The sequence below is a fragment of the Labrus bergylta genome, chromosome 4 (genome assembly GCF_963930695.1).
Source record: "Labrus bergylta chromosome 4, fLabBer1.1, whole genome shotgun sequence".
Taxonomy (NCBI): Eukaryota; Metazoa; Chordata; class Actinopteri; order Labriformes; family Labridae; genus Labrus; species Labrus bergylta.
In genome coordinates this window covers 6,366,497-6,386,415 of record NC_089198.1, presented here as the reverse complement: position 1 = coordinate 6,386,415, position 19,919 = coordinate 6,366,497, and the positions used below count along the sequence as shown (strand labels likewise).

Below are 19,919 nucleotides of genomic sequence, written 5' to 3'. Positions count from 1 at the left end.
TCAACCATGATGAGAGGCAAAGAGCTGGAGCTGAGGCGGACCTTAAGCCTCCTCACAACAACGCGGCTACTCAAAGCGAAGACCATCACACCTTTAAGTATAACTCGAATCCTTCATGAAATCAAAATCTGTGAGTTATAAAGAAATTCACCCACCGTACAGTGTGTGCAGATGAAAAAAATGAACTAAGACCAAAACCATTTTTTTGTACCAGGCTGTTAACATGTTAATTTCTACTTTCAAAATTGACATTTTAATATGGGGTGTGTATTGGAGTTGTTGGTCTTTTGGAGCCAGTCTCAAGTGGACACTTTAGGAACTGCAGCTTTTTTTGCACTTCCTCATTGGCAAATTGTTCATTTCTTGTTTTCACTTAATAATAATGATACATTTTATATAAAGGCGCCCTTTAAAACAATCACCTTAAAAAGCAGAGATAAAAATGAACAACAAAGTAACAATAAATCACCAAAATTAACATTAAAGGTGCACTATGGAGTTTTGAGAAATGTTAAAGTTGGAGAAGTGTACAGGTTATGTGGTATATGTTCATAACTCTATACACAAACTGTCCTCATTGGAAAATTTGGAACAATATTTGAAGATAAAATGGTACGCGCAAAGTTATGATGGTGGGCCGAAACAGTGAAACGGTAACTCTCCTGGTAGCTTTTTAGCTCCAAACAGGACCCATTAGCTCCAAACAGGACCCATTCCAGTGACCCATTTTTTTCCTTTCAGAAAAAAAAAGTTCAGAAAATATCATCTGCTGGATGAAAAAGTTGCATATTCCTTTAAGGGTGAGAAAAAGTTACCAAAGCTGACAAGAACAGTAGGCAAACTCTCGCACACTGCAAGAGTACATCCTCAACGTTTCAGTACCAAAACGTTACTAACGTAGCGTCGTTGTGAGTATTTTGAATACTGCACTACTACAGGGATGTACAAGTCTGTTGTACTGAATGAATCAAAGTAGGCCAAGCTAACCACCTCAACCAGACGAATACCCCCCCCCCCCCCCCCCCCCCGATGTCTTTCTCAGAGTTTCTGTGAAAGCACACACAAAGAGGAAGGCTCACTTAGCGGGTATGCACTGATGACTTCAGATTTGTATTAGAGCTGTTTTTACCCCAAAGACATCTGCTTCCTCTCTCTCTCTCTCTCTCTCTCTCTGTCTCTCTCTCTCTCTCGCTCTCTGTGTTTCTGTTTGTCCCTTTCTTTCACAACTTGTTGACCTCTGAACATTCACTTCTTTCTTCTAATCTCCGGCTTGTCTTTTGAAAAATCTGCTCAGTGATCTGATGAACTGAATGTCGAGCGTCGACGGCGAGGCAAGAGGAGAAGACAATTCTTCAGCTACTACGCTATAAATCAAACAGGAGACAAAATGAAAAATGCATTGAAGTGGGAGGTCAGAACAACCTTAAAGGGATACTTCACCCATTTGCATTAATCTTTGTATCATTAGAAACCTGGTAGTATTTTTGAATGGTCGTGCATCCCGCCCTCATTTTCTCCTGAGACGGGAAATCTTTGTATTTCTGAGTCTAAAGGAGCTTCCAGTGACGCAGAATGACGATTTTTGCGTCACTGGAAGCTGTTGCAGTTAGCAGTGTGAAACTACAACACCAGTTCCTCATATTTTCGACCACTGAAGCTACGGACCAATCACAGATCAGTGGGTGGGAACTCACTCCCAGAATTGAAACTTAACGTCCGCCATATTGCTTGGAAGCTATGCTAACAGGCTCTATGGAGAAAGCTGATAATGGCAAAAAAACAAATATAGCGGCGAGACGACTGCTGCCGGGGTGCTGTGCATTCTGGGGTTTGGTGTCTTTCATCCACATGAGCCAAAAAGACACTTTCTGCCTTTTCCAACTTCAAAATTTATTTCACATTTCTACTACATGTATTTCCCAATGTCAATACAGATTCATGTTTCAACGGGTGAAGTATCCCTTTAAGGAGACGGCATATTAGACCATATTATCCTAAGTCTTTAGCCTCTTATGCTTCTGACCCTCATTTTTAATATTGAAGAAGGGAGGCAAAGTTCTCGATTCAGCGGTCCATGTTCGTTCCAATCCTCACCCAGGGTCACGAGCCGTGGGTTGTGCCCAAAAGAATAAGATCGCGGATACAAGCGGCTTAAATTAGTTTCCCAAAGCGGGTGTCGGGGCTCAGTCTTAGAGATAGGAGGAGCCAAGTTGGAGTGGAAAGGAGCCAGTTGAGGTGGTTTTGGGCATCTGGTTAGGACGCCTCCTGGACGCTGTGTCCTTTCAGGGGAGGCTCACTTTCCCAACACTTTTGAAAACTTCTGTCCTATATGCACCACAACATTTTCACACACCATCAGAGCCTTAATGGAGGAAGGAGGACAAAGATGAAGAAAACCATGCTGGTCTGTTCTGAATATCATCGCCTTCAGCTGGAATATTTCGTCTTGACACTAATAGCTTTCTTTTTATAGCAATTTCTTTTTTTTCTTCATTCTTTATGGTCTGATGCCCTCGTAGCAGTCTGTCTTGTCTGTGTGGTTCTTCAGCCGGGACGTTGAGACGGCAGCTTCATTTTACCAACACACTGTCTCTGTTCATCTATCGCTGACTGTCGACTGCTCAGTTTCGCCGTCAGCACTTTTGCACCCATTAAAACTCATGCAGGGACCTGGGAGAGCTATTTTTGAGGGGAGGCTGTTTGTGTGTTGTTGTTTTTTATTTTATTCATGAAGTCTCCCTGATTGCTTCTAAATCCTCCACATGTCAGTTCAACCTCGTCTCACGGCAGTCACAAAGTTCTACTTCAACAGAATCGTGGTCGTCTGCACGTGTTTGTCTCTTTGCGGGGGTCAGTCAGCGTGACTCAAAAGCGGTACAGAAGCCTTTCATGTCAGTCAGCACATCCCTTTATTAACGTCTGCCATCCAGAAACAAAATTAACAGGTCATACAGTCAAGATGCCAATGATTGTTTTTCAAAATTAGTATCAATCAAAGCTATTACAATGAGAAAGGAGCGGAGAAAACATAATGGAGCAGTCTTAGCATCTTAGCGACTGTTTTTATTTTGTTTTGTTTTTTGACAGGGTCGGGATGTAAAGGCGAGTGGGACAACATTGCATGCTGGGAGAGAGCTGAGTCCGGAAAGACTATCACCATCCCGTGTCCCCGAGTTCTCAGGACAGTTTTTGGCAGAAATGGTGAGTTGTTCATTCATTCACAGTCAATAATAACTCACGAGTGTGTGCACTTATTTCTGTTTTTCTGTGGATATATTGTGCATGGACGTCTTTGAGCTGAGGTGGAGGTGCTGCTCTTTGTGTAGTTTTGTTGTCAGACACTTGATAGAAGCAGCAAGATCCATGTTAAGAAAATTTAATTGGCTACAAGACTCGTGCAAATGGACGTCAGAACAGGGGGAGGCACCTCCTTTCAACAAAGGCTCTCATTGGCTGTTATGAGGTGTCATCAAAAGTTCAGCAGATTAGCTGAGTTTTTTTGAACAGTTCTCTGGATCTTTATGGATTTTATGTGTTTGGATTAAACCTTTCACTAGATTAAAAATCATGATGACTCATTTTGGGTAGATTAATGAAATCAGGAGAGTTCAGTGAATCCTCAAACGATAAGTTAAAAGACGCTGTTTTTTCTTTGTAGATGGTCTTGACAGATGCGTAGATTGTGGCTGCAGTGGTGGCATCACTAATCGCTCACTGAAGGAGCTCCTGAGCCGTTCAATATCTTCCTCAACTTCTTTTCTTTGCATATCTTCAAACAACAACTTTAACTCACTGTTAAAGCAAAAACATTGACTCTAACTGATCGAAGTGTAGAGCGAGCTTCAGAGTTCAAACTATCCTCGTTTTACCTCGTGCATTCCCCTCTTCTTACCCTCTGTAACGTATGAATGTGTGCAGTGAATTCCCTGCTGATCAGTCAGACCTTGTCCAGCCCGGTGACCAGATGGCGGTTTGGATGAGCCGTGCTCTGATTTACATTGAGGGCTGAACATTTGTAAGAACCTGGCAGCTTGTTCGCAGCCAAACGCTCACACTGACGCTTCTGTGTGGGACAGATTTTAACCCTCCTGAAGTGACATCATTTCAAAGAAATACTAAAGACTCATTATGTAAGTGAACACATCTCATCTGCAGCATCCTGACGTCTGAATGTCTCTTGTTTTAGACTTAATGATGTAATCAAAATAACTAAATGACTTCAGTATCCATTTTAAACACTAGGTGTCAGAGTTACATATTGCTCCTTTAAGCTTATTCTATAGATATTTTTTCTCAATACGTTCAACCTTTATTTAAACTTGGGAGCTCACTATCAACAGTTATCATAATCAGCATAGACTGTTGATAAAAATGCGACATTTTTTATAAGTAGCATTTAACAGATTGAGCTGGTTGAATTACATTAAATGTCTTTATTATCTTTATTTGTATTAAATACATTACCACATCCCCACTAGTGTAGCAAATACTAAAAACTCTCCAACAAACATCAACATGAATAACAAAGCTGCACCAATATGTAGATTCAAAAGTAACAGTTTGGTCAGTTTGCTGCTGTGGGACTTCACAGTCATGTTACAACAGTATTGTCTCCCGTTAGCTGAAACATCAACATGTAAATACTGTTAAACATTCCCCGAGCTTCAGCTGTGTTTACCCCGCTGTGACACTGTGAGGACGGTTTGTTGAGAGTGTGCTGAAGCAGAAGTGTGGTGACGTTATTTCCAGTCACTGAGCCAGAGATGCTTAGTTCTTCTTCACAATGCATTCTGGGAATTTCCAAACGAGATGAACTTTCAGTGCACTGCAGGGATTTTGTAATAAGAACACACGATCAAATACCCCTCAGGAGCTCGATGTGCCTTAAAGAATATCACTTTGCATAAATGTGTGTTGACCAGTGTTGGGTAATGTTACTTTAAAGGAAGGATGTGAAACATTTTACACATCAATAAATCATAAAGTCTGTCCAGTGTGAATGTCTCTCTGAGTCCTGACTGTCTACAATGAGCGAGAAGCTCGAGTCCCGCTGGCTGTGTTGTTGTCAGAGCCATGTTTACATGGACGGGACGGCCGGCTCCTCCCCTTGTGTATAAAAGCTGTTTTAGTCAAGAACTAGAGAGAAGAAGAAGAACATACTCACTGATTATTTGGATGTTAGTAAGAGTTTTTAGATCACGCTTATTCTGTGTCAATTTATGTGCAATATGAAGCTATGAGCTAACTAAAGAGCGCTAACATTAGCATGCTAACACAACAATGCAGGACACAGGCAACTGTAGCTCGGGCAAAGGTTCAATGCAGACCGCAAATCTAAGCTTTTTATTTTTACCACACTGTAAACGTGTTTAAGTTCTGCTGTTAAGTTGGAAATCTTTATATTTGGATCAATGGGGATTGACTCATGCTCTGAGCTAGTCTCAAGTGGCCTCTGAAGGAACTGCAGTTTTAAAAAAAAAATCTGTTTACTGTCTTTTTTTTGTTCAGCCCCACCTTTATGTCCTGACCATCATTTTTTTCAGACTTTTTCTAAAACATTTTTTGAGGTTTAACGAAGACAAGAGGAGGAAGGTTTCAGATGCTTCAGAAGATGAAGTGCGCAGATCATTTTGTGTACTTAATCTCTTCTTCTCTCACAGGTAACATTAGCAGGAACTGCTCGTCAGGGGAATGGTCGGATGTTTTCCCGAACATCTCCAGCGTGTGTGGGTCAGACACCAGCAAGGACAAGGTACAGTAAACGTCTGTTGTCTTTTACTCTCCTGTTTTTTGTTGCTGTCTCCTGCTGTGAGGAGCATATGGGAACAGCCAGGTCAGGAGAACATCCAGAGCAGTCCTCCTGAAATGATCTAGATATTTGTAAAAGGGGGGCATATGTAAAAAAAACAGCTTTAGTGAATGAAAAATTAGGGAAATGTGCAGGTGCCAAAAACTGCAGTTCCTAAAGTGGCCACTCGAGGCTGGCTACAAAAATGTATCAGTCCTCATTTGGGCCCATTTTAAAATTCTCAACTCTGCAGCCAAAATAAAAATGTTTACAGCCAGGTGCACAAAACAGTTTAGATTGCTACAGCACCTTTCAAAAAGATGTGAATGCTAACATTATACGTTAGCAGGGGCGTGGCCTCTTGGAGTGACTGCTGTCTATTTGCTAGACATAAACACAGCTGATCCAGTTACTAAACTTAACCTCTGTTGTTGCAGCCTCTTGGAGAATCATGTCTTGGGTTGTCAATTATTCGTTTTACAAATTATCCAAAAATTCTGAGCTCAAGGATCTTTATATGCTAGGACTAATTAGCAGGTATCACAGCCTTTGCTCACCTTAACTAGTTTGTATTTTTCTTTTGTATTTTGGTTTTTAAGTTAATTTTTGGGCCTTTTTGCCTTTATTGATTTGTTGTGAGGAGAGAGAGTGGGCGATGACATTCAGCAAAGGACTGAGGTCGGATTCAAACCCACGGCACATGGGCCAAGCGTGACATAACCGCTAGGCCCTCCGACGCCCCCATAACTGGCTTGTTACCTCCTTTAGTTATCGCCTTGCAGTGATGTATTTGTGACGACCTGTGCATAAGAGTCAGGATAGTTTTTGGCGCTTCCTGCAGAGAAGATTGCAGGTTTATTGACGAAAGGACCGTTTATTTTAAAGGTATAATTTACCCATTTTTTATCAGTCTACCTGCCTCCTGATCTCCAAACCTGAGATGTCTGCAAGCTAGCACGAGATGCGTGCCCCGTTTTTGTTCTGATTTGGATCTGCTCCAACACGGTGATGACTGAGAATACAGAAATGTTATCTTATTGTGGATAATCTTCAGTACCATATACCTGAGGGTACCAACGTAGTTTTGTCATATCTTGTGGATGCGATGTGACTCCTTCTTCACCTGAACCTGTTTGAGGAAGCAGATGGAAAATGAGTTTGTGTTGAGGAGAACGTTTGACCTGATTTGGCCTTGACTGTGATAATTGCTGCTCCCGAACCTCAGTTCAGTTCGGGTCACGACCGGCCCTTCTCTGAATCACCCATTGTGCTTGTTCAATTAACTCTCTCCCCTCAATTTCCCCCGCATGTCTGTCGCTCTCTCGCTTTTCGACCTTCAGTTTTTACCTCTTCAACTCTTCTTCTCTTTCTGTTCCTCCTCATCTCGTCTCCCAAGTCCTCTGAACAGCAGTCTCTTTTCGTCATCCGCCTCCAGCACTTTTACTTTTGAGGACAGGAGAGGGCATGTATTTCTCAGAGACTTCTCATGAATTACTGGAGGACGAGGATGGCTGTGTGAAAGAGAAGGACTCAGACATCTCGTAAAAAAACTCATTTCAAACATTTCTGAGCTGTACCATTACAGGCTAGACACGAGAAAAAGACAGGAACCACTTAGACAGAAACTCACTGCTCATATTTTCTCTGAAAACAGACCTTGGAGGAGAACCACACTGTGACATCCACAGAACAGACTTCATGTTTTATCTTTTATCTTTTCTTAAATGCTACGTTGTGTTTGTTTAGAAAAGCATGCCACTGATTTCCAGATATGCAGTTCCAAAATAAAAGGAACGATAACAGGAACAACCAAAAATACCTGACAGACCGGAGAGAATATAAGACAGGCTTTACACAGTGAGCCGTTTCAGTTGGTGCGAGAATTTTGCACTTCTGCATCCATGATATTGGACATCTCTCTCTCTCTCTCTCTCTCTCTCTCTCTCTCTCTTTCGCTCTCTTTCTCTCTCTCACAGGAGACACATTTTTAACGTCACATATTTTTGAGCGTCATCTCAAACAAACACACTTTGATTTTTTTTTATTTTCACTTTGAGGAGGAGCTCAGGAAGGGAAATCAAACACCTTTTTTATTTGAGGAAGCAAGACAACAGGACACATACACATACACACACACACACACACACATAACACAGACAGACACACACACAGAGACACACACACACACACACACACACACACACACAACACAGACAGACACACACACAGAGACACACACACACACACACACACACACACACACACACACACACAACACAGACAGACACACACACAGAGACACACACACACACACATATCTTTTGGGAACATTTCAATGTCTTTGTTCTGATTTTCAAAACAGGAATTTTTCTGGCACAGAGTAAAAAGAACAGTGATCACGGCAACAAAACAGTCTCTCTTCTTTTAGTCCTCCAACTCTCTAATCAGTGTTTTCACATCGGATACGAACGTTTATTCAAAGCACAAAACACCTTCTTTCATCACATGCTGGACACACTCTGTTATCAATGTTCTGTGAAGGGGAACAGAACTTCTAAAAGGAGGAGTTAACAAAACCCATTTTAAAACCCCCCTTCCTTTTTCATACATTTGCATGGAAAAAATATATATTTAAAGAGCCCATATTCTGCCCTTTTCGTATATTTAATCTATGTACCTACTTTTGTACGTTCACAATAGCTAAAATTCGAAAAAAGTGTCTGTTTTCATGTACTGCTCCTCCTTGCTCCATCTACGCCCTGAGTCCGTCAGCTACGCTCTGCTGTGCCCAGACTGTTAGACCCCACGTGGGCCAAGTCTACTCTGATTGGTCCGCCGATCCGCTCTGTCGTTATTGGTCAGTTGCCAAATTTCAACATGAGCTGCAGGGCTTGCCACAATGAGCCAATGGACTTAGATCAGTGATCTCACACTGACAATGACGCCGCACTGACATATTTTTATCGAGGGGGGCTAGAACCGAGCGTTACATGCAGCTAATGCTACAGCTAACAGGAGGACGTAGGAGAAGCCGCGTTTCCGCGGACTTTGAATTTTTGCACATAGATGTGCCTAAACATGCACAGGACACTTGGAAAACACACTAAAGAGCATATAAAACCAGAAAAAGCATAATATGGGACCTAAAGAGGACATATTATCCCCCCCTTCTCCAGCTTTTCCCACAGTTTTTTCACAGATCACAGTCCCCTGTGATCTAAATGAAACATCTGTGCTGTGCTTTGTTCAAAATATAACATGAATCAAGCACCAGAGGAGGTTTGTGACCCTGTATAAACCAGCTCTCTCAGAACGCTCCATTTTGGTGTGTGTGTCTCTTTAAATGCAGTGACCCCGCCCCCTGAGTTTTCCCGGTAGACATCACTCCTCTGTAGAGAGAATAAAAATGGCAATGCTGCAAAAAAGTTTAGCTCTAGGCTGGGGGTGGAGTCCAGGGGAGGGGAGGGTTTTTATTTACGAGAATCCCACTGTGACATCACAAGGAGAGCAAATCTGAAACGGAGCATTTTTCTCTGTGTTGTAAGACTTATACAGACCACAAACAAAGGACTGGATGGGTTTATTTCACATTTTGTGGGTAGGCAGACACTCAGGTTAGCCAAATGTTCAATAACTGTACAAGTGGATTTTTTCCGCGTTGCACGAGAGACCTGGCCGTTTGCATACTCTGTACGATCGTATAAATGTCACAGTGAAATGTCATCTAACACTGTAACAGTGAATCGTTTACGATGTGGCACATTTACTGTTGGATTATGGAGCACGACCTGAAACAATTTTGTCTTGCTCTACACTCCTTTGTGTGAACACGAGTGGAGAGGGGTTGGAGGTGTGTCGCTGGAGGATTAGTGGAGAATTCAAAACAGCAGTTTGTTTTGGTTTCATGCTGGAGCTCTATGGCGACATCTAATGGATCAAAAAATCGCTTATTCTTCCTTTAATGGCTTTTATTAGCTACAGACTATGGTCATGCAAAATAAGGTACTAATAAGTGCTCTATAATTACTAATAAGTAGCCTGTATACTACTAATTAGCATGCTAATAAGTGTTGGTGAATATTGTGTCCTTAATTTAAAATGTTACAGAGAAAGTGAAAGAATATCAGTCTTTGTATCAATGTTTTTGTGTCTTTGTATCAATGTTTTTGTGTCTTTGTATCGATGTTTTTGTGTCTTTGTATCGATGTTTTTGTGTCTTTGTATCAATGTTTTTGTGTCTTTGTATCGAGGTTTTTGTGTCTTTGTATCGAGGTTTTTGTGTCTTTGAATTAAGGTTTTTTGTCTTTGAATTAAGGTTTTTTGTGTCTTTGAATTAAGGTTTTTTGTCTTTGAATTAATGTTTTTTGTCTTTGAATTAATGTTTTTTGTGTCTTTGAATTAATGTTTTTTTGTGTCTTTGAATTAAGGTTTTTTGTGTCTTTGAATTAATGTTTTTTTGTCTTTGAATTAAGATTTTTGTGTCTTTGAATTAAGGTTTTTTGTGTCTTTGTATCGACGTTCTTGTGTCTTTGTATCAAGGTTTTTATGTCGTTGTATCAAGGTTTTGGTGTCTTTGTATCAAGGTTTTTATGTCTTTGTATCAAGGTTTTTATGTCTTTGTATCAAGGTTTTTATGTCTTTGTATCAAGGTTTTGGTGTCTTTGTCCTCACACTAAGTTAAACCTTGATCCGTCCAGTGGGTTCCTGTTTTTTTGGCTGCAGCTCCGTCCTGTTCACTTATCTGGCTCATCTTTTTTTTTGTCACGAATGGCTCTGAATCGTCCATTGTGATGTCCTCTCTCTCTCTCTCTACCTCTCTCCTTCATGTTAGTAATGCTTTCTGTCATTTCACTTCAGCACTAATCTGTGAACTTTCATTGCAGCGAGTGCAGCAGATATCTTCAGATCTGAAGCCTATCCATCATTAACAAAATCAGCAGTCATTTAATTTTAACATAAGAGTTGTAAATTACGTTTAAAAATCATTTAATTTATTAACATTTGCTTCTGTAAGTATCCATTTTAATCTCTTATTCCTTGTGATTATGTGGAAAGCACTGAAATGTCTTTCACTATCTTTTTTTCATAAATCAAAGTCTTAGGATGGATTCTGAATTCGTCCTGAGGGAGACTTGAGTGTTTGAAACCAATGTCATCTATCAAACAGTACATCTGCGGTTTTAATGTGGACCAAAGTGATGAACTAGAGTACCCTCAAACCCTCCAACCAGAACCTTTAAGCGGGTCAATACATCCAAGCGTATGCACATATATACTACATACCGCCGCCGTATTCTTCTGGTTTGGAGACAATATTTCATGGCTTAGCACTCCTGCCAAGAAATCATTTAAAAACCAAGGATGCCATGAGAGTAGAATTTTCACTGCTTGTAGTTGATATTGTTACTTGGGTTCTAAATAGAGACATTTAGTGTTTAATGAGTCAGGACACTAAGATTGAAACCAGGACAATCTTGGACAAACCACACAAACAGAAAGCTTTAATTAAGAAATTATCTATTTGGTCCTGAATGATCTGTATTTGTTTGTAGAAGGTAGAAGGTATTCAGTTTAAAGGCAACCCCACCCAGCCGTTTTGGAAGCCCCTCTGTTTGTCGTTTACCAACAGGTGTTGCACGATAGCAGCGGGCAAGAGAAGTGGTTCAGATAAAAGTGGTTGTACCCGACCTAAAAAGCCTCTGCATGTTTCTAATAAGCTCCACGAGCAGAAACGTGCTCAAACTAGGATCAATATTGGAGATGCTTTTGAAAAATGGAGAGAGGCTAGAACACAGAAAGGTTTACAGACCCATGCAGAGCTGGATAAACACTGAAGCTTCAGTGTCCACCACATGGCAACCTGAGTGAGCATCAACTCTAGAGTTTTGAATTTGGATTGTACCCATTTTTTATACACTAGGAGTCAGAGTTACATATTGCTCCTTTAAGATGTATTACCTTCTGCATCAGTAACCTGACATTCATTCAGAAGTTTTAAAGCTCGTTGGGTTTTAGAGGTATCTTTCTTTTGAGAAAAGTGCTGGAATAATGACCCATAACGCCGCTCCATGCCTCTCTTTGTCTGCAGCTGGTCTTCTATGTGGTCGTGCAGACGCTGTACACTCTGGGTCACAGTCTGTCGCTGATCGCTTTAACCACAGGGAGTGCCATCCTCTGTCTATTCAGGTAAGAGAGAATGATTATACATCTTAGATTTCCCCCCATTAGTTAGCTTTTAGGATGACTTGTTAGAAGTTGGACCAGATCATTAACGGAGCAAAGAAACACAAATCACTAATCTGTGACCATCGTAAAAATCTGTCCGCTAAAAAACATATCAGTAGCTCCTTTATCCGGACATCTTGAAAAAAAATACAATGAAAGTGCAAAACAGCACAAAAAAAGTAGATAATAAATAATCTAAAAAATGAAAGAAAATGAAACAAAAATGGTTTTGTAACATCTCTTTGTGAATCCTTTTATCTGTATTCTGTGTATCACTTGCTCAGAAAGCTCCACTGCACCAGGAACTACATCCACCTCAACCTCTTCTTCTCCTTCATCCTGAGAGCCGTGGCGGTGTTGGTGAAAGACGACATCCTCTTCAACAGGAACTCGCAGTGCTCCAACCAGCCGTCTCTGGTGAGGTCATCACCCCTTCTCCTCGCCGATCCGGGTCGTGTCCTGAGGGAAGACGAGTGAAGCAGCAACAGAGAACAGGGAGATGCACACTCGTGTGTGAACAGTACAGCTGTCTCAGAGGAGGAAACTGAGACGCTGTTTGCTCAATGAAGTGACAGTCCACTGTTTTGTTCCCATTTTACTTGAAGTCTCATATTGTAGAATGCGGCTAAATTCTGAGTGTGAACAGTGGAATCAACATGGCTGTAATCAGTCACATAAAAAAACTTGATCATTAAATTCTTTAAGGGAGGATTTGCAAAAGGCCTTGTGTGTTACACTGATTCAGTTTTAATAAAGAGCACCGGCAGACGGAGAAAAACCAGGGCGCAGACAGATGAAGATGACTCAGCAGGCTGATCGAAAACCATCGACATAAACACAAGATCGAGTGTCTCAGGAGTTAACTCCTCCAAGGCTGAAAGTGAGGAAAGTGAAGCCTGTGTAGAAGTGACTTAAACCTGCACACTCTTTAATGGCATCCACTCGTCGAGAAGTCTATAAAGATGACTTAAAGGCTTTATATGTGCTTTTTTTGATCCAGCAGGTGTCGCCCTTGAGCACCAGCATGAAACCAAAACAACTTGCGCTGCATTGTTGTGTTAGCATGCTAATGCTAGCGATCTTTATTATGCTGGTATCTTCACACTGCATGTAAATTTACCTGAAATGAGCGTGATCTAGAAACACAGTTAAGCAGTGAGTACAGTATGTTATTCTTCTTTTCTCTAGTCCCTCAATTAAACAACTTTTATACGCGAGGGGAATAGCTGGCCTGCCATCCCGGCGATGTAAACAAACTGAAGATAGGACTCGGAAAACTCGGAAAACATCACAGACAGTGGGCAGCAGAGCCGTTTAGGGCAGCAGAGCCTTATTTGGACTTGATAGGGACAGATACAATATACATAGACAAACTGAAAACAGCAATCCAATGCAAGCATCACAGTGTTTCTGGCGGGTGCTGATCTGCAGAACTCGTCCCTATAAGAGAGCTTTTGTGTGTGTTGATTTGTGTTAATAAAAGATTAAAACAGTAAAAAAAAAAGAAGAATAAACTGGGTACAGTAGGACAGTGGTTCACAAAGTAGGGGTGGAGAAATAGGCTTTCAAATCCACTTAGTAGTCGAAGGGTTCAGATCCAGCTGGGAATATTTGTGCCTCTCTCCTGTAGCGTCCAATTAAAGAAACACAACAAAAAGGAACGTAAAAAACATGTACAGAACTAAGAAACAAACCAAGAATTGACCTCCCCATTTCAGTACATTTCACAGCTATTCTTATTCTCTAAAGCACCTGATGCTCCTTTGCATTTACGCTCGATGTCCTTGTGCGTGTGTTTTAGGTTGGATGTAGAGCCAGCCTGGTGTTTTTCCAGTACTTCATCATGGCCAACTTCTTCTGGCTGCTGGTGGAGGGCCTTTACCTCCACACTCTGCTCGTCGTCATCTTCTCCGAGAACAGACGCTTTATCATCTACATGTTCATCGGCTGGGGTAAGGCTCCCCTGCTGTTTCTTAAAATCCAAAAAAGTTCAGTCAGCTTGGGGACTCTGGTTTGGCTGGGTTGGTAGAGCAGGTGCCCAATTTACAATTTAGTCCTCATCTTCTTGGTCACAGATCCGACTTCTGGTTCTGTTGCTATATAGTGCATATCATCCCATGCCCGGTGTCAGTATCTCTGAGACAGGAAGCTCATAGCTGAATGATCAACCTGCCTGCATTTGTTTCATGTCTCCCAGGATGCTGCTGTGCTGATGTTTCACATAAAGTAACGAGTAACAAATGCTTTTAAATGTCAGTCAGAATCTGGAAAGTAGTGTTGTAGTCAAGACCACACTAACCGGGACAAGATTGCTCCAAAACAAGACCAAGACATTTATGGATGGAGACAGCGTCAAGACCAAGACCAAGGCCAAGGCAGGGCGAGAGCGAGACAAGACCAGGGCCGTAACCGGGGGATAAAAATCGATTGACAAATGAATTGAAGTTGTTTTTTTTTTTTTAAGAAAGAGGAGATTTTTTCTTCTAATCTCAGTAATGACATGGAAAGATAGCCGCTCAGTGGTGGCCTTGACCGGTCTTGATTTGAAATCAGGAGTTCACCAAGTCTGAGACCGAGACAAGTATGAGTTATAATGCTTTCGATTCCCGAAAAGAGACTTTCAAAAAGTGGTTTCGAGACCAAGACCGATTTTGAGCACTACAACACTACTGGAAAGTAACTAAACCACTACTATGTTACCACAAATAGTAATGACATTCCAGTCCCAACACTGCCAACAATGTTAGAATAAATTTGCTAAATGTAATCTATATGGATTAAATCAGAGGTTCCTAACCTTTTGTCCTTGCCCACCCCCAGCCCATGGACCCAGACACAAAAAAAAGGCAAGACTGTGCCGTCAAACATTGACTTCAATTTGAATCGTTTCCATTTCTGAAAGTCTACCAGAGTAGGCCTACACACATGTTCTTACCTAAAGACCGTTGTATAAAGTTCCAACTAAGTGCTTTATCAGGAATTAAGTTAATTTATTTAAATCTAATTCATACAACCTCAGGACAGCCACAGACTCCCACCCCTCTCAACCTTTTGAGAACCCATTGGTCCCCAGCCAAGAAGGTTGGGAACCAATGGGTTAAATACCTTTTTTTCATGCACTTATTCTATAATCAATTAGCAAACAAAGGGAAGTTTAAACTCTTAATAGTATAAGAGGTTTGTTACAAATTGCCATAGTGATCTGTTTTCTTCATCGACCCTCTGCAGGAATTCCAACGGTGTTCGTCTTTGCATGGGTGATGATGAGGGTCTACTTGGAAGACACTGGGTGAGTGTCTGCAGCCAATCATAAAACACATTACTCTGTGGCATGAAAACATGACATCATTATGGTCACCATTATTATCAAGAAAGATCTCTAATTTGTTTTGTGTTAAACGTACCCTTTGCACTCTTGAACTGGAATGAATACATTATTTTTCTTTCCTTTTATTAAATGGTAGGTGACAGGGATTTGCAATGACATTAGAGGGCAGTGTAGTACACATTGATGTTCAACAGGCGGCTCCGCATCAGTGATTACATTAAGTCCACAAATTAAATTCTTCATATTAGATTCAGCCAGCACATACCCATGTGACAGTGTGGCTCAGTTTGGAGAATAATACGTCCAATATTCCTCATGTCAAAGGGCACTTTATTGCTTCATTCATCTGGGGGGATATGCATTGAGTAGTCATCATAATGAGCCTCGTGCAGTGGATCAGCTCCGCTTCTGTTGCATATCATTCAAGGGCAGCAGAGTTGGGGGCCATTCTTTAAAATATGTATTGGAATGACTCTACAACAACAACAACAACAACAATAACAACAACTAATGAGAAAAGACAGCACAGATACTGAGGCTGCATGAAGAATGTAAATGAAGCTGTAACAATAAGGTCTATCCTTTGACCTTGGAGCTATATATAAACATTTTTAATTATTGAACATTAAGTGTGCAACTCGATCTCTATAGCCTTCCTCTGCCTTGTTTTCTTCCTGATGAATGGTCGTTATACGCAGTCAAAAGCATGAAAACAAAACCAGGGGTGATTCTAGAGTCTGTTGGGGCTAAGCAAAATTCACTGGGGGCCCCTCCAATTAGCATTCATCTTCCATTATGTTAAAAAATAATCTCACACCAACAGCATCTTTAAGTGACACATTTAAGTTTCCACAGGAATAGTGGATGCTTAGTGTTGCAACAACAGTGAGTACTGTCAGATGGGACCCACTTAGGGAGGTTTTCTACTGTCATTGTAAAATTCCGAGTCACTGCTACATATGGTTTAAAGCAGTGGTTCTCAACTGGTCTAGTCTTAAGGACCCACCACCATCATGACAACCGTGACCCTATTTTCTGAGATTTTTTCAACCAATCAGATTTATTTAATTTAAAATAGTGCAGTTTGGACCTCAAATTGTACGAAACATATGACAGAACAAAGAAAAGAAACAACACCAGCATGTTTTAAGAGCACTTCATAGACTTTTTATACTTTTTTTTCCAGTCACGTTTGTGATCCACGACCAACTTTTGCGTCCCGACCCACCAGTTGAGAACCACTGGTTAGTCAGTCGTTGGTTTAGCCCCCTACTGGCTTGACTGGATTGCCTGCCTTGCCTGTTGACAAGCAGCGCCTCTGTAAACAACTATACAGTAAATGAAGATCGTTTTTGTTGAGTCTTCTGTTTGAGACTGGAGTTGAGATCAACGCACAGAACTGGCATCTTGAGACTTGACTGCTTTCCGGCTCAATCAAACTGAGACTTGTTGGAAGAGTTGAAAGCGTCCCAGTCTCGAGTCAAGGTCATTTAGCAACAACACAGTATCAGACAAGCCTTGTACAACCAGAAATCTTCCATGCTTAATCATTACGCCAATTCTTCATGTTTAAATATGATGAACCTTTGAAAAGCTTCCATCGTTAATGGCAATATTTCTGCTAATTAGTGCATCAGTCATAATTGGTACCCATTCAATGGACCATCATAAAGACGAAGGTTAAGCTCTGAAATAACTATTTATTCAACTCTTAAACCCTCAGGTGTATGTCATGGGCTTTGGTTTATTAGAGTAAGAATGAGATTTCCAATTTAATCGGCTCTAATTAATCCCTTTGCAGGATGTCTAAGCTCATCCTCAGAGGTATGAGAAGCTTAGGCGTCCAAATGATCCTCAGAGGAAAATCCAAACATTGCCTTTTTTTTTGTACATCAAAAGAAGCCAATTAAAATGGTTCGGCCCACTGGTGATGATGCTTCCAGTATTCCCGCCATGTCCAACTGGAAGTAGACCCCAGGGGCAACTCAATAGGAATTACACACTCAAGATGACCTATTAATGTTGTGAAGAGTGTCTTGGAAGTGCTGCAGGACATGGCTTAGAGGAAAAATGGCTACTTGGGTTAACCTCAGACTAATCCAGCTGGACTTTGATAGTGTCCGGAAAATCAATGGATGGATTTGTGACTGGAATCCACTCTCGCCCTGAAGGATATTAGACTTCGCTTAAGACCTGAATGTCTTAAAGAGACTTTGGGGCTACAGCCAAAGTGGATCTGTAAAAACTGATTATGTAGCAGCCCTCCTCAGCTCTGGTTGTAACCATCCAATCTTTCATGTAGCTGTTGTGTTTTTGCAAATATATGATGTATCCTAGCTTCATTATAGCAATGTATTGTTTCTCCAGATGCTGGGAAAGAAATGACAACCCCATACCCAACTGGGTAATCAATGGACCAATTGGATTCTCTATTATGGTAGGTCATGGTTTATTGCCTCCTCTTTGTTGGCAGGTGTTTCATGTGTCTCAGTTCAGCAAGTGTTCAATTGCTATCAAATGGGGGGAAAATGGTTGGAATAATAGAAACCTGCTGAAAAGTGCTAAGCCCCTGTTCCCTTAAGGTACTGTTGGTATATCTCTCAATTTGATTTGATTTGACAGCCATTTTTAGCTAGTTTTTCATTTTGTCTTTGAGTTGTTTAAAAAGAACCGGGTGACTAATTAACGGTTCCATTGGTGCTCAAATGAAAAGGAGAGATGAGAGAAACAATATGGAAGTAAAGAAGCAGCTTTCTGTTTTTTTTTTTTCAAAATATTTCACCAGACTTTCCTGTGTTGACTTGATGATAGTCTGTCTTTTTGCATTATATTAGATGCAATGCCCCATTAGCCAGTGCAAGTTATTATCATTGCAAGGGGCGGCTTGTGGCTCAGTGGTAGAGTTGGATGTCTCTAAACCAGAAGGCTATCCCCAGCTCCTACAGCCACATATCTGATGCTTCTTCAGCGGCGTATTAATGTGTATGAATCAGATTATTTCCTTCTGATGGACACTCTACATCGCTGTAGAATGGGTAGGGGGAGCCTGTGGAGTAAAAGCACTTTGAGAAGACAAGTAAAGTGCTAAACAAGCTCAAGTCCATCTACCATTTTACCATTTTGTAGTCTAGCTAACATTAGCAACCCTCAAGTTTATAGGGATCACTGACCTGTCTTTGCAGTGTAGCCCATTTACAAAATAAGCGCTGTTGAGCTGTTGCTGTTGTTTTTGGGTTCTGCAAGTAAAACATAAAAAGCTAAATCTCTTCTCTCTTGGCCATGATTTAGTTACTCTAAATACTTCCATGTGATTGGACAATCACTTTTTGACATACAAACAGTTAAACTTTTAAAAGATTGGCGTTAACTTGAATGACCTTGGCCATATTTTTCAAGTAAGAGCCAGTCAGAAGGCAAAGGCCATCTTGGAAGACCCTCTGGATGCAGAGTTTTGACGTCTGCAGACAGGGAAGAGGTTCACTTACAGTATGTTAGGAGAGCCAAATCTAACAGATACCTGAGGTCCTTTGTTCCATCAGCAGTTGGGTTTTTAAATAACCTGTAGGCATTGTTGCCTGTACACTTTTACTTTGTGCGGTTGGTCTTTGTGTCCCTTATTTCACTCATGTCCATCATGATGATATGCATAGTAGTTATGTTTTATATGTATATGTCTTTGTGCTGTTTTTAGGAAGTGTGTTGTCTACAGGTATGGACCTCTGTTGCAAACCAACAAAAAATGTCCAATCCAATAGAAAAAAAACAGCAGCCCCAGAAAGGTTCAAAGGTTGCTGTAGAAAAGCCCCTATAAATTTCAAAGAACAAACATCTTATACTTAAACTTCAAGCTAACTGAAAGCCTAAACTGGTTTTTGATTTGCTATCTCACTGGACATACTTGCTGTTTCCACCTTTACTTTTCATTGTCTGCTTTCTGTGGGTGGAAAACTGTCTTACCACAGCTAAATAATGACTCCCCCATGTGGATCCTTCTTGACACTTCAGCTTTTATTTCCTGTCTGTCTCCAAGGTGAACTTCATTCTGTTCATCAGCATCATCCGCATCTTGGTTCAGAAGCTGAGGTGTCCAGACGTGGGTGGAAATGACCAATCGCAATACAGGTACAGTTAAAAAAAAAAAAACAGTGAGAGAAACCCCATCTCTGCCTTCTTGGATCTTTGCAGCAAACCTGTTTTTTTGTTTTTGTGGTTTCAGCTTTGATGGGAATGACAGATTGTGCATATATGCAATAGGCAAATGCTTCACCTGCTGGTAAACTACAGTGGATACAATAAAATGTATATAACAGATAACATGTTTATCCTCTCAGTGTTTGCTGTCTGGAGAGATAAGTGTGATGCTTACATTCAGTGAAAATGGCAGCGTTTCATATTGCAGGGGGGGGGGGGGGGGGGGGGTGGGTGAAACCTCTGTGGCACACAGTCTTGCATGATTCAAAGTCTGTGTGAGTCTTTTCTTGGTCAGTTGCGGTTGTGTGTTTAATCTTCAGAAAGTTTTTACCACCTCCAAGGAAATCTAAGGTGTGCTGAGTTGTCAGGTATTCTTGTGCCTGCGGC

General features: G+C 41.1%; 1 protein-coding gene across 1 annotated transcript in view; it reads left to right on the top strand.

Moving 5' to 3' along the window:
* The window catches only part of LOC110001931 (vasoactive intestinal polypeptide receptor 2), a 42,267-nt gene that overhangs the window by 18,425 nt on the left and 3,923 nt on the right, over positions 1 to 19,919 (top strand). Inside the window, exons 3-10 of the mRNA XM_020657513.3 lie at positions 3,088 to 3,201; positions 5,661 to 5,752; positions 11,877 to 11,974; positions 12,298 to 12,430; positions 13,815 to 13,965; positions 15,242 to 15,302; positions 17,709 to 17,778; positions 19,372 to 19,463. Coding sequence (XP_020513169.1) covers positions 3,088 to 3,201; positions 5,661 to 5,752; positions 11,877 to 11,974; positions 12,298 to 12,430; positions 13,815 to 13,965; positions 15,242 to 15,302; positions 17,709 to 17,778; positions 19,372 to 19,463 — 811 coding nt within the window. The remainder of the gene's footprint in view (positions 1 to 3,087; positions 3,202 to 5,660; positions 5,753 to 11,876; positions 11,975 to 12,297; positions 12,431 to 13,814; positions 13,966 to 15,241; positions 15,303 to 17,708; positions 17,779 to 19,371; positions 19,464 to 19,919) is intronic.